A 14,886-nucleotide genomic window follows, 5' to 3' on the forward strand; every position below is an offset into this window, starting at 1 on the left:
TCACAGGGAACATATTTTACAATTAATTGTTCGTTCTCCTGTTGGAGCTTGCTTCACTGCATAATTTCTATTACAATCATATTTTTGTTTATATGGGGGGAATTCAAAATGTGTCACTCAACCCCTTATCTTCATTAAAAAACACATAGGAATGGTTAAGGTTCTATAACATTTGCTCACTTGTGTTAATCCGGAAACAGGTGCGATGAAATTTCCCCATGTAGAAGTCAAGTCCGATGATGGCAAACATGAGGATGGCAAAGAAGAGCAGCAGGCCAATCTGCAACAGTGGTACCATAGCTTTCATGATGGACTTTAAAACCACCTGAAGACCTGAGGCAAAGCAAGAGAAGTAAGATTAGCCATAGCCATGATTGATTGCATATGTAATGTAACATACAAGCATACCATAATGCTATCAAAATATATTTGCAGTAATTCTGTGTATGTTCTCAGTCATTCAGTCATGATAATCTAAGGAGCATGGAAAGAAAAGTGACTGGACTTCTTTAAGTTTCTTGAAGACGTTTCACCTCTCACCCGATAAGCTTCTTCAGTTCTAAGACCAAATGATGAAGAGTCGCAGGTATTCAAGCCCTAGTGGAAGTTGTCCCTTAAGAGGGTCGTGGACCCACTGTTGATCACGTGATTGCTATTGAAAAGTCTTTGAGAAACATAAAGAACTCCAGTCATTTTTCTTTCCAAGCTCCTTAGATATTTACAATATCCTTTGAATTTTTCTTTTACAACCAAGTCTCCTTGTCATTTTGCCTCTGTCCAAAAGATGCAGAGGAACTGTAGTGCTAAGGAAAAATATTTACTTGTTAATCTAAGGAAGACGTTTCACCTGTCATCCGAGAAGATTCATAAGTTCTAGGGTCAAATGGTGGAGAGTCCCAGATTTAAAACCTATGGGAGTATTCCCCCAAGAGGGAAAGTGGACCCCCTCCTATTTTTACGCCAGATGTTTTTCTTGAGTGCGGCTCTTGGCACTAAAAGTGCACTCCTATAAACTGTATGGATGTACTTCAATATACTGTATAGAAATGCTCATATACACTGTAGCACAGTACTCCTATACACTGTATAGTACACTGGCTTAAGGTATACACCACTAAAATTAAAAAGCTGTGAAATTTTGCAATTTATCTTCAGAACAGATGTTTTTGCAGTATAGTAGTTGTTTGTTTGTTAACCTATTATAATGCTGTAACATGCTAACCACATCATGACCATTAGCACAGACAGCACATGTATTAAAATGTGAAGTGGACTTACTTGGAATCCCGGAGACAAGTTTGAGTGGTCGCAGCACTCTCACCGCCCTCAATGTTCTCAGATCAAAGTCAGCCCCCACAGTGGCCAGGATCCTACACACAATAACAGCATGGATTCAACAATAACATTAAGCTGTATAGTTTATAGCCTTGTTTTGGTATGGTACCATCACAAAAAAAGCTGGTATAATTTAGCAGTGGGATGTTCTTTAAACTCACTGACCAAAACCCATGTTGTCTAGTTATTTAACTGGAAATTTATGAAAAGTGCATATGTTCCCTTCTTCCAATTCACAATTATGGCTTGTATTGTGCTTCTGGGGCACACAAAGCTTTAGAAAAGGTGTCATACCCTTGTACTGATTTATGTCGCAATACAGTGTGATCACAGACATCTACAGACTTCTTTTAACCTGACATGAAGTGTGAACTGTGGGATCTTGAAATACGATGAATTAAACTGTGTCCAGTTACTTCAGTGAATTGCTACCTTATCGTGGTGGAGGGGTTTGCGTGTCCCAGGGATCCCAGGGGCTATGTTGTCTGGGGGCTTTTGCCCCCTGGTAGGGTCTCCCATAGCAAATTGGTCCTGGGTGAGGGACCAGACAAAGAGCAATTCAGAAGACCCTTATGAGAAAAACATGGAAGGAACAGTTTACCCTGCCTGGGGAGGGTGCCCGATGATCGATTTTGTAATTGTATCACCAGACCTGCGACCAGAAGTTCTGGACAAAGAGAAGGGCTGAGCTGTCAACTGATCACCACCTGGTGGTGAATTGGATCAGGTGGCGGGGTAGGACACCTGACAGACCCGGTGCACCTAAACGCGTAGTGAGGGTGTGCAGGGAATGCCAATTTCCGGGGGGCGAGGTCACTGAGGCAGTTAAACAACTCCTTGGTGGCAGAGCCCCTGGTGTGGATGAGGTCCGCCCCGGGTTCCTGAAGGCTCTGGACGTTGTAGGGCTGTCCTGGTTGACACGCCTCTACAATGTTGCGTGGAGATCAGTGGAAGTATCCCTGGACTGGCAGACCGGGGTGGTGGTCCCCAGCTTTAAGAAGGGGGACCGGAGGGTGTGTTCCAACTACAGGGGGATCACACTCCTCAGCCTCCCTGGGAAAGTCTATGCCAGGGTGCTGGAAAGGAGAGTTCGTCCGCTAGTAGAACCTCAGATACAGGAGGAACAATCCGGTTTTCGTCCTGGTCGCGGAACACTGGACCAGCTCTTTATCCTCTCCAGGATACTTGAGGGTGCATGGGAGTTTGCCCAACCAGTCTACATGTGTTTTGTGGACTTGGAGAAGGCATTCGATCATGTCCCTCGGGGTGTCCTGTGGGAGGTGCTGCGGGAGTATGGGGTGTCTGGCCCATTGCTACGGGCCATTCGATCCCTGTACAACCATTGCAAGAGCTTGATTCGCATTGCCGGCAATAAGTCGGACTCATTCCCGGTGGGTGATGGGCTCCGCCAGGGCTGCTTTTTGTCACCGATTCTGTTCATAATTTTTATGGACAGGATTTCTAGGCGCAGCCAAGTGGCAGAGGGCTTTCACTTCGGTGGCCTCAGAATCTCATCTCTGCTTTTTGCGGATGATGTGGTTCTGTTGGCTTCATCGGGTGATGGCCTCCAGCTCGCACTGGAACGGTTCGCAGCTGAGTGTGAAGCAGCGGGAATGAGGATCAGCACCTCCAAATCTGAGGCCATGGTTCTCAGCCGGAAAAGGGTGGAGTGCCCACTACGGGTCGGGGATGAGTTCCTGCCCCAAGTGGAGGAGTTCAAGTATGTCGGGGTCTTGTTCGCGAGTGATGGGAGAAGGGAGCCGGAGATCGACAGACGGATTGGTGCTGCGGCTGCAGTATGCGGTGAAGAGGGAGCTGAGTGTAAAAGCAAAGCTCTCAATTTACCGGTTGATCTATGTCCCTACCCTCACCTATGGCCGCGAGCTGTGGGTAGTGACCGAAAGAACGATATCACGGATACAAGCGGCGGAAATGAGCTTCCTTCGAAGGGTGGCTGGCCTCTCCCTTAGAGATAGGGTGAGAAGTTCAGCTATCCGGGAGGGGTTCAGAGTAGAGCCGCTGCTCCTCCACAAATCGAAAGGAGCCAGCTGAGGTGGTTCGGGGATCTGACAAGGATGCCTCCTGGGTGAGGTGTTCCTGGCATGTCTCACCGGGAGGAGGCCCCAGGGCAGACCCAGGACACGCTGGAGAGATTATATCTCTTGGCTGGCCTGGGAACGCCTTGGTGTTCCCCCCGGATAAGCTGGAGGAGGTGGCTGGGGAGAGGGAGGTCTGGGCTTCTCTGCTTAGGCTGCTGCCCCTGTGACCCGACCCTGGATAAAGCGGAAGAAGATGGATGGATGGATGGATGGATGGATGGATGGATAGACATGCAGTGTGAACTGTGGGATCTTGAAATACACAAGTGTATCCCTTTTTAAACTGTGTCCGGTTACTTCAGTTTGCCAGCTGGACTCAAATCAACTTCAAGACATTACAGAGTGTGCATGAATCTGAAACCTTGACATGTAGAATAGCAATGGTGGATTTTTGGTATGCAGAGTGGAGTACAGCAGGGAGGAGGGGCAGCCCAAACAACAAACACCACTTCTAAAAGTAAACTTCAATTGGTCACAGCAGAACATCTTATAAGCTTAGTGTGACTTGTGGCTGAGCTGCTACAGAACTCTCATTCAATCAATCAATCAAAAATTGTTTAGAGTCACTGATCCTATGAAGAGACATTTTTATTCTAATAGAACTGCTCACATCAAGACTCACAATGCCTCCATCCATAGGACACGAGGGCTCTGAATGAAGATGAAAAATGTGTAAGACAGCAGTCTCCTCTATTAATACTTAAGTGTCAGGTAAACATGTTAATAAGACTTTTCTTATGACATAATGTCTTAATTAACAAAAACACTTTTGTACGCTGATCAAAGATGGTAGCCACTGGCTCATGTGCAATTTAAAAAAAAACCTGCCTATGAAAATAATCAAGTCCATAACAATATTTGCAACAGACTAGCAGAATTGTTTACTAAAGCATTCATCCATCATGGGCTTATTATTATTAGGGTTGTGGAGGGGATTGGAACCTATCCCAGGTATTAGAGCAGAGCAATATGGCCAAAAATATTTATCACAATATATATTTGAAAAGTTGCGATAACAATATAACTGACGATATAATTGAATTATAATATATTATAATAGGTTAACAAACATAAAATATAACTCCATAACTTTACTAGCGCAAAAAAACCCATCAATTTATTTTTACTTAAACAAGCAGCTGTTTTTATGTGCATTAAAGCTATATAAAAATATAACAATGCAAATGCAAATTCCTTGCTGAAAGTTTAACCAAAAGGCATTTCCAATGGAAATGGGCTGACATATCCTGAGCATAACTATGTATAATATCCACTAACATTAAACTGCAGCGTGCCTAATAATAAGTCAAATAGGTATTTTTTGGACCATAAGGTGCACGGGATTATAAGGCACATTAACAGAAACAAAGCAGTCAGATAAGTCAAACTTTATTCAACTCATTCTTCTTGCTTCCCCCACTTCTGTACCATTGATTCATGCTGTATTCTATCACAGCTGCTCTATTCTCATGTTGCAGTATACAGGGAGTGCAGAATTATTAGGCAAGTTGTATTTTTGAGGAATAATTTTATTATTGAACAACAACCATGTTCTCAATGAACCCAAAAAACTCATTAATATCAAAGCTGAATGTTTTTGGAAGTAGTTTTTAAGTTTGTTTTTAGTTTTAACTATTTTAGGGGGATATCTGTGTGTGCAGGTGACTATTACTGTGCATAATTATTAAGCAACTTAACAAAAAACAAATAAATACCCATTTCAATTATTTATTTTTACCAGTGAAACCAATATAACATCTCCACATTCACAAATATACGTTTCTGACATTCAAAAACAAAACAAAAACAAATCAGCGACCAATATAGCCACTTTTCTTTGCAAGGACACTCAAAAGCCTGCCATCCATGGATTCTGTCAGTGTTTTGATCTGTTCACCATAAACATTGCGTGCAGCAGCAACCACAGCCTCCCAGACACTGTTCAGAGAGGTGTACTGTTTTCCCTCCTTGTAAATCTCACATTTGATGATGGAGCAAAGGTTCTCAATGGGGTTCAGATCAGGTAAACAAGGTGGCCATGTCATTAGTTTTTCTTCTGTTATACCCTTTCTTGCCAGCCACGCTGTGGAGTACTTGGACACGTGTGATGGAGCATTGTCCTGCGTGAAAATCATGTTTTTCTTGAAGGATGCAGACTTCTTCCTGTAACACTGCTTGAAGAAGGTGTCTTCCAGAAACTGGCAGTAGGACTGGGAGTTGAGCTTGACTCCATCCTCAAGCCGAAAAGGCCCCACAAGCTCATCTTTGATGATACCAGCCCAAACCAGTACTCCACCTCCACATTGCTGGCATCTGAGTCGGGCTGGAGCTCTCTGCCCTTTACCAATCCAGCCACGGTCTTGACGTTTCAGCTTGTGTGTCTTGTTCAGTGGTGGTCGTCTTTCAGCCTTTCTTACCTTGGCCATGTCTCTGAGTATTGCACACCTTGTGCTTTTGGGCACTCCAGTGATGTTGCAGCTCTGAAATATGGCCAAACTGGTGGCAAGTGGCATCTTGGCAGCTGCACGCTTGACTTTTATCAGTTCATGGGCGGTTATTTTGAGCCTTGGTTTTTCCACACGCTTCTTGCGACCCTGTTGACTATTTTGAATGAAACGCTTGATTGTTCGATGATCACGCTTCAGAAGCTTTGCAATTTTGAGACTGCTGCATCCCTTTGCAAGATATCTCACTATTTTTGACTTTTCTGAGCCTGTCAAGTCCTTCTTTTGACCCATTTTGCCAAAGGAAAGGACGTTGCCTAATAATTATGCACACCTGATATAGGGTGTTGATGTCATTAGACCACACCCCTTCTCATTACAGAGATGCACATCACCTATTATGCTTAATTGGTAGTAGGCTTTCGAGCCTATACAGCTTGGAGTAAGACAACATGCATGAAGAGGATGATGTGGACAAAATACTCATTTGCCTAATAATTCTGCACTCCCTGTAATTCCTACAGGTGTTCCAACTTTTCTAGATTACTGGATTACTTACACACCCTTGTGAGCATCAGTTGAACAGTATTGTACAAGTTTACAAGCATTGTACAGAGTAGTGTGTTGCTACAAAAATGGCAAGGAAAGGGCAATTAACAATGCAAGTAAGTAACATTTATTTATATAGCACATTTCACAGATAAAAATCACAAAGTGCTTCACAATAAAATCAGAAGTACAACTAAAATAATATAAAACAGTGAAAAAATTCATTAAAAGCTTGTTTGTATAAAAATGTCTTCAGCTGCTTTTTAAAGGAGTCAGTAGAGTCAAGACAGCGTAAAGACAACAGCAGGGAGTTCCACAGCCTTGGTGCCAGTGCCTGATAAGCCTGATCCCCACGTGTTTTAAACCTAGTACATGGGACCACCAGTAACCTCTGACCTGGCGACCTAAGCGATGAAGCATGAGGTTCTCAACAGGGGCCCGTTCTTCGTACGTCGCTTACTACATCCAAGATCAAATGACACATCCAAGACCAAATCATCGCGCTAACCGTGAGCTCGCTAATCCGGTTCTCCGAACACACCTGCTGTTGATGATTAGTACAGCTGGATGAAGTAATGTGAGATCACTGGGTGTCGTAAAAGGGGCTACGCATCGATAGTAGAAACATTGATCGGCAACCCTCTGATTGGTCGGCGAAAATGTCGAAGGAGAGCGCTCGGTATTTTTCGGCAGCAGAGCAAGAACTCTTGAGTGAGGGATTTCAGGAGTTTCAGAGTTTAATTAAAACGCAAGGGAACACTGCAAAGGCTGCAAAAGCAAGGAGAGAGGGCTGGCAGAAAGTTGCTGACAAATTAAACTCGTAAGTGATTTAATAATAACAATAATAATGGAGTGGATTAATATAGCGCTTTTCAAGGCACCCAAAGCGCTTTACAATGCCACTATTCAGTCACTCTCACATTCACACACTGGTGGAGGCAGCTACAGGTGTAGCCACAGCTGCCCTGGGGCAGACTGACAGAAGCCAGGCTGCCATATCGCGCCATCAGCCCCTCTGGCCAACACCAGTAGGCGGTAGGGTAGATTTATTATATTACACTATATTATCCAATATTATATTACATTATATTATGTTATATTATATCCCATGCCGCACAGCAAGAAGGTCCTGAGTTCAATTCCAACAACAGGCCGGGGTCTTTCTGTGTGGAGTTTGCATGTTCTCCCCGTGTTTGCGTGGGTTCCCTCCGGGTACTCCGGCTTCCTCCCACCGTCCAAAGACATGCAGCTTGTGGGGATAGGTTAATCGGAAAATCCAAATTGCCATTAGGTGTGAATGTGCGAGTGAATGTGAGTGTGAATGGTTGTTTGTCCCTGTGTGTTGGCCTATGACAGCTGGGATAGGCTCCAGCGCCCCCCGCGACCCTGAAAAAGGATAAGCGGAAGCGAATGGATGGATGAATGGATATTATATCCCCTTACACATTAGAGCCACAACAGGACCCACTAGAACATGGGAACAAGTAAAAGTGAAATATAAGAATAGTCTACAGAATGGTAATATTTATCACTTATATTGCTTTTCGTCTCTTGAAAAGAGACCCTGAAATAATCTGTTTGTTTGTTCATAACAGCAACCAAGAAAAGGGCAGAGCAAAAAAAAAGACAGGTGGTGGTCCTGCACCCCCTCGTCAACAAGTTGGTTAAGTGAATAATACCCTCACGGGAATATCGATATCTCTCTATGAGCACACTGTCGCGCTGAGCTAAAGGATCCTGTCTATCCCGCAATATACGCTGGATTCTGAGGACTCTCCTTATCAATCTTGCACCTTCCGCAATGGGTTGCTCGCGTATACGGACAGGACATGGCTGCGACAGGCTTCCCAAATCCACCTTCGCTTTTATAGCCGTGGTCTCTCATCTTGATTACACAAAGTAATTTGCAATTACTACTCTGAAATATGAATTACATCTGTAATAATCACATACATGTAATAGAATGTTAATAGTACATTTCCCTTTTTTAGGAAATGACCTGTATGTATCTGTGTGAAATCAATAAATGGATCAGGTACTGCATTATCTTTATTTACATTGATGTTATTTATTTATGGTGAAACAGTGGTGGAATATCGCTGTTGCTTTCGTATAAATGAAGCGGACATACCTGAGTGGCCGCGATCTAATCCTGTTTACATAAAGTAAACCTGCTCCCGAGCAGGTTTACGCTTACGGCTCTGTTGCTATGGCAGCAAGTCCCGGATGAGCTTCGGGGAACCGAACGATCCAAGATCACGCGAAATCGTCAACAATCTAATCCAGCTAACTTACTTAGCGAGGTACGAAGAACGGGCCCCAGGTCAAAGATATACTGGGGAGCTTCACCGTGCAGAGCTTTAAAAGTTACAACTAAAATTTTAAAGTGAACCCTAAAATTTACTGGCAGTCAATGAAGGGAAGCCAAAACTGGAGTAATGTGTGACCTCTTGTTTGTGCCAGTTAAAAGTCTTGCCGCGGCATTCTGTACAGTTCGAAGGCTATCCAGAGCAGATTTGTTGAGACAAGTAAAAAGACCATTGCAATAATCCAAACGAGAAGAGATAAAAGCATGAATAATCATCTCAAATTCTGGCTTTGACACCAGTAGTCTGAGTTTAGAAATGTTTCTTAGATGATAAAAACAGTTCCAGACAAGTTGTTTAGAGTGTTTCTCAAGAGAAATTGAACTGTCAAATATAACACCTAGGTTTCTGAGACTCAACTGAAATGAAGGGTCTAAAAAGCTGAAAGCATGTGTTCAGGTGCAGTAGTCAAGGTTTCTGTTTTATCTGCATTTAACTGGAGGAAATGGTCCTTTAACCATTGTTTGATTTCTGACAGACAATTATTTAAACAGGAAAATTTATAAAACTCAGAAGTTTTGAAAGAACAGTATAACTGAATGTCATCAGCATAGAGATGATAAGAAATATTATTGTAACGTCTGATAATTTGGCCTAGAGGGAGTATATACAACAAAAAGAGAATCGGTATCCTTGAGGTATCCCAGAAGGCAGAACTGATGTTTCAGACAACACATGATTCATACAGATTATAAAGATCTCTCAGATAGATACGACATAAACCACTTTAAAACAACACCAGTAATCCCAACAAGTCCTTCAGCCTGTTTATCATGATACTGTGATCGACAGTATCAAAAGTAGAGGTGGGATCCAACATAACCAGAACAGTGTACTCTCCAGAGTCTGCTGCCATCAGAATGTCACTAGACACTTTAAGTAAAGCAGTTTCAGTGGAATGTAATTTGCGGAAACCAGACTGGAAAATGTCCAGAACATTGTTCTTCTCCAAAAAGTTGTTAAGTTGTTCTGCAACTGTTTTTTCCACGATCTTTGGCACCAATGGTAATTTTGATATTGGCCTGTAGCTGCTTGGAAGAGATGGGTCCAAATTTGGTTTCTTTAATATTGGTTCAACAATAGCTTGTTTAAAATAGCTGGAAATTGAGCCAGTATAAAGAGAAGTATTAATTATTTCCAGAATATAGAGGCCAATAGAGTCAAACACACTAATGAAAAATGATGGAGAAAGCATATCAAGGTGGCTTGAAGTCTGACCAGGCACAGCACTGATGTCCTGTAAGGTAACAGGAGTAAAAGAGGACCAGGTATCAGAGGTAAGCAAGGTGTCAATGTGATACTGAGAGGATGATGGAGAAATATTTAAACTGACGGCAGCGACCGTATTAACAAAGTAATTAAAAAAGTCATTACAATCAGATTTTGTATAGACTGGTACATGAGGAATATCAGGAGAGACAATGTTCTTAATTGTATCAAACAATACTCTGGGATTGTTCTTTTTTGAAGCTATTAAATCAGCAAAATATTCAGTTCTGGCATTTTTTTATCATGTCGTTAAGTGAGAAAATTGATTCCTTGAGATGTACCCTATGTACCTCAAGCTTGGAAGCCTTCCATTAACGTTCTAATTTGCGACAATATCTCCTAAAATTTTGAATATTTTCATTTCTCCAGGGAAAGAAATTTGAGGAATGGACAACATTTTGTTTCAGAGGTGCCATTGTATCTTAAATAGATTGACATTGATTGTTAAAAGACAAAATAAGTGAATCCACGTCATCTTGAGCCAGCGAGGGTCAAACATGGCAGAGAACCTTCTAGCAGCATCCTGGTTCATAATCCACCTGTGGATCATCAGTTTAGGAGGTGAAGGATCCACGTAAAATGACAAATTAAAGAATATGCAACTATGGCCACTCATATGGACATCCTCCACACATGCATCATGTATATTTAAACACAGGGAGAAAACAAGATCCAGTGTGTGGCCCTTTGTATGTGTGGGGCCAGAAACATGCTGCTTAAAGTTAAAAGACTGAGTGATAGCGATGAGCTCAGCAGCAGTGTTACAGGATGCATCATCAATATGAAGGTTGAAGTCTCCCAATATTACAACCTTCTCCAGTTTAATGATCGATGTCAGAAGGTCGTTAAATCAGTTAGAAAGACCCCGGCAGGTCCAGGCGGTCGATAGATTAAAATACAATAACATGTTTTCAGAGAACCGACCTTCATCATCTGTGACTCAAATGAAGAAAAGGCGTCCGAGGTAAAATGGTAAATGGTAAATGGCCTGCATTTGTATAGCGCTTTTCTAGTCCATAGGACCCCAAAGCGCTTCACACTACATTCAGTCATTCACCCATTCACACACACATTCATACACTGGCGATAGCAAGCTACATTGTAGCCACAGCTGCCCTGGGGCGCACTGACAGAGGCGAGGCTGCCGGACACAGGCGCCACCGGACCCTCTGACCACCACCAGAGGTCATCAGTCTGCATGTGACTCTGTCCTGATAAACAGCAGCAAGTCCAAGTTAAGCAGGGCAAACCGAACTGATGACTGTTTATTTGCGAAATCTACAGCTGACCACAGCGGCACTTGAATTAAACACCTGTGCACACATGTGGATCTGGCAACTCCAGAGCTGGGAAAAACCTTGATTGATGAGCAGACATAGCTGTCATCAGCAAAACGGAGAATGGATGATGGCCACAGAGCGAGCAAACTGCTTTCGAGCCATGGGGCTCAGGTCCCAGACGACGGCGTAACATCCCCAGCAAACAACAGGAGAGGAACTGGTCGCAGGCACCGAGAGTGTAGTATTGTTCTATGTTCTGTAGTATTCATTCCACCTCATTTCATTTCTGTATTTTATGTATATAAGTTTAGATTAGTTATTTATAGTTAGTTTACACAGCTTTGTGTATGTATGTGTATGTATGTGTAATGTGTATATATAGACACATATATGTGTGTGTGTGTGTGTGTGTGTGTGTGTGTGTGTGTGTGTGTGTGTGTGTGTGTGTGTGTGTGTGTGTGTGATTTACATTGCTGTGCTTGAGAGCCACCACCATCTACCGGAACCAAATTCCTTGTATGTGTCTGCACATATACTTGGCCAATAAACACGATTCTGATTCTGATTCTGAGTCACCCCACAGCCAAGTAGCTAGCCTCCGGTACCTTCTCCGTTTCACCTGGACGCCGGCACTCGTTCCCCTTTTTCGTCTCTTGAGGGTGGAAGTCCCGCGGGTTGTGCACAGTAGCACGCACTCAGGTGAGGAACACACCAGAGAAGGAGGAAAAGTTTTTCCCAAAGCCACAACTGAATCAGAGGACAAGTTTCTGAGAGTTAACAGCTTGCTTGATAGGTGGCTCACAGGACAACAGCTTCAAGCACAGCTTGAAAGTGGGTGTAGTAAGTGAGTTTCAGTTTCAACTGGGAAGGGAATACTTCGAGCTGCAGGTTTGACAGGGCGAGATGCAGCAAGAAAGCCACTGCTAAGATGTCAAAATAAGACACAGAGGTTTGCCTGGGCCATGAAACATTGCTACTGGCCTACTGAAGACTGGAAGAAGGTATTTTGGACTGGTGAATCAAAATTTGAAATCTTCTCTGGGTTATCATGCAGGATCTTTGTTCTCCATCAAGTAGGTGAAAGGATGATTCCCCAGTGTGTGGTATCAACTGTCAAACATGGAGGAGGAAGTGTGATGGTCTGGGGCTGTTTTGCTGGATCCAGGGTCGGTGACTTGCACAGAGTGAGAGGCACCCTGAACCAAAACAGCTACCACAGCATTCTGCAGCAGCGTGCAATACCTTCTGGCATGTGCCTGGTTGGTCAGGGGTTTAACCTACAGAAAGATAGTGACCCAAAACTAACATGGAGTGGCCAGCACAGTCTTCAGACTTATACCTCATCGAGCTGGTTTGAGTTGAACTGGACAGAAGACTGAAAGCAAAGCAACCTACAAGTGCCACACATTTATGGGAACTTCTGCAACAGTTCTAAAGAATATTTGATTTCTATTGTAGAAAGCTGTATTTAGTTGTTGTATCTGCCGGAAGTGGCTACTTTAATGAGTCAACAATTTAGAATACGACTTCCGGTTGATGGCATGTCGGAATAGTCTCTCTCCGCAGGGCTCCTACTTTTATCAGAACTACTTAATAATTTTCTCACTACCCACTACAAAGTGAGTGATTCTCAACAGCCGTGACCAACGGATTACGGCTTTGGAAACTACGGCCACAGCTACAAATGCGGAGCTCCAGGACGTGGTGGCTAAGTTGAAACGTTGAAAGCAGAAGCCGCCGCAACATTCGCCTCTTGGGGTCGCTGAAAATATTGAGTGGCTCAGACCAACGGTGTTCTATTCTCAGATGCTTGTGGACATATTTGGAGTGGACATTTTGAAAACGGCCCCGGAGTTGGATCGAGCCCACCGAGCGCTGGTAGCAAGACCAGGCCCCAACGCAAAGTCCCGAGCGGTTGTTGTTTGTTTCCATAGCTCCCAGACCCGTGAGCTCGTTGTGTGCAAAGCTCGGGAAATATGGGGTAAATTGAAATATAAGGACACCCCCATCCATATTGTCGAGGACTACTGCCCTGAGGTGCTGGAACAACAGTCCGCTTACCGCGGAGTCATGAAGAAGTTGTACGACCTTGGGCTCCAGCCTCAGCTTCACTACCCGGCCAAACTGTTCATTATGACTGACGAAGGGAAAAGGAAGTGACTGGCGTTGCCAGGCGACGCCCGGAGCTACATCGCCTCACACTGAACCCTGAGTTCTAACATTCTGGAGACCTAATCTGAAAACATGGTCATAGTTGGATCCTGCCACTTCTGTAGAAGGGCTCATGACATTTTAGTTTGATATCTAGAAGACAGCATGGTATGAGTAAATCTAACATCATTGTTTTTCACTGTTTTTCTCTCGATTTCCTTTACAATACCCCTGTTTATACTATTGTTTTAATGCCACTGTTGGCATGCTCACTAGTTTGCTACGTACACATATATGTATATACTGTTTTAATTTATACAAACACATATTCTTTTATTATTATTAAATGATAATGGTAAATTGTTTTATTTGTATTTGTATAGCGCTTTACTAGTCCCTAAGGACCCCAAAGCGCTTTACACAACCAGTCATCCACCCATTCACACACACATTCACACACTGGTGATGGCAAGCTACATTGTAGCCACAGCCACCCTGGGGCGCACTGACAGAGGTGAGGCTGCCGGACACTGGCGCCACCACCAGTGGGCAGTGGACCAAGACTGTCCAAGCTGGGGCTCGAACCGGCAACCTTCCGATTACAAGGCGAATTCCCAACTCTTGAGCCACGATCGCCCCTATTACCTCTCCTACAGTTTGATTCCTGCCATGTATAAATGGAGGACAACAATATCTCTGCCTGCCCTTTTTTGTGTTTTTCTTCTGTGCGTTTTTGTATAGTAAGATACATCCTAGTTGCTCAATTTTTCTAGCAGAATATTGACAAGGTATATTTTCATAGTGAGACCTTAGCCGCCACAGCAATTTGATAGAGTTGTGATGGTGAAGTCTTCGCAGGGGAATGTTTATACCCTGCTGTGAAATGGACACTTGCAAGTTTTGTTTTCAGGGGTTTCCAGGACCAATTTATGTCGTTCGTGTATGTATGTATGTTTTATTTTTGTTCTGGGGTTTTATTTTGTTTTTTCCCTTTCCTGTTCACAGTCTATTACCTCAAGTACAGACACCAGTCTTCCCCTGGCCACTGTCAACTTGCCAAATCAAAAACCTGCCTGAATACAGTAAGGTATGTTGAACACAATCAATGGTCTTAGAATTGTCTCCTGGAATGTGAGAGGTGTGGAGAATGCAACCAAAATTAACAAAGTTATGGCGCATTTACAGCAGCTTAAAGGAGATGTGTTTTTTTTTTCAAGAGACACATCTCTGCAACAAAGAAGTGAAGTGAGGCGACTCAAGAGAAACTGGATTGGCAATATATATAATTCCAAATTTAACGCCAAGGCTAGAGGGACAGCCATACTTATTCGTAATAATATTCTGTTTGAGCAACATAAAGTTATTGCTGATCCAGATGGCCGTTTCACATTTG

At 43.3% G+C, this 14,886-nt stretch overlaps 1 protein-coding gene across 1 annotated transcript in view; it reads right to left on the reverse strand.

The window, feature by feature from the left end:
- The window catches only part of cacna1ba (calcium channel, voltage-dependent, N type, alpha 1B subunit, a), a 315,954-nt gene that overhangs the window by 256,620 nt on the left and 44,448 nt on the right, over nucleotides 1-14,886 (reverse strand). The window contains exons 5-6 of the mRNA XM_076890695.1: nucleotides 1,279-1,370; nucleotides 181-333 (exon numbers count right to left, since the gene is read on the reverse strand). Coding sequence (XP_076746810.1) covers nucleotides 181-333; nucleotides 1,279-1,370 — 245 coding nt within the window. The remainder of the gene's footprint in view (nucleotides 1-180; nucleotides 334-1,278; nucleotides 1,371-14,886) is intronic.

The sequence above is a fragment of the Maylandia zebra genome, linkage group LG12 (assembly GCF_041146795.1).
Source record: "Maylandia zebra isolate NMK-2024a linkage group LG12, Mzebra_GT3a, whole genome shotgun sequence".
NCBI classification, from domain to species: domain Eukaryota; kingdom Metazoa; phylum Chordata; class Actinopteri; order Cichliformes; family Cichlidae; genus Maylandia; species Maylandia zebra.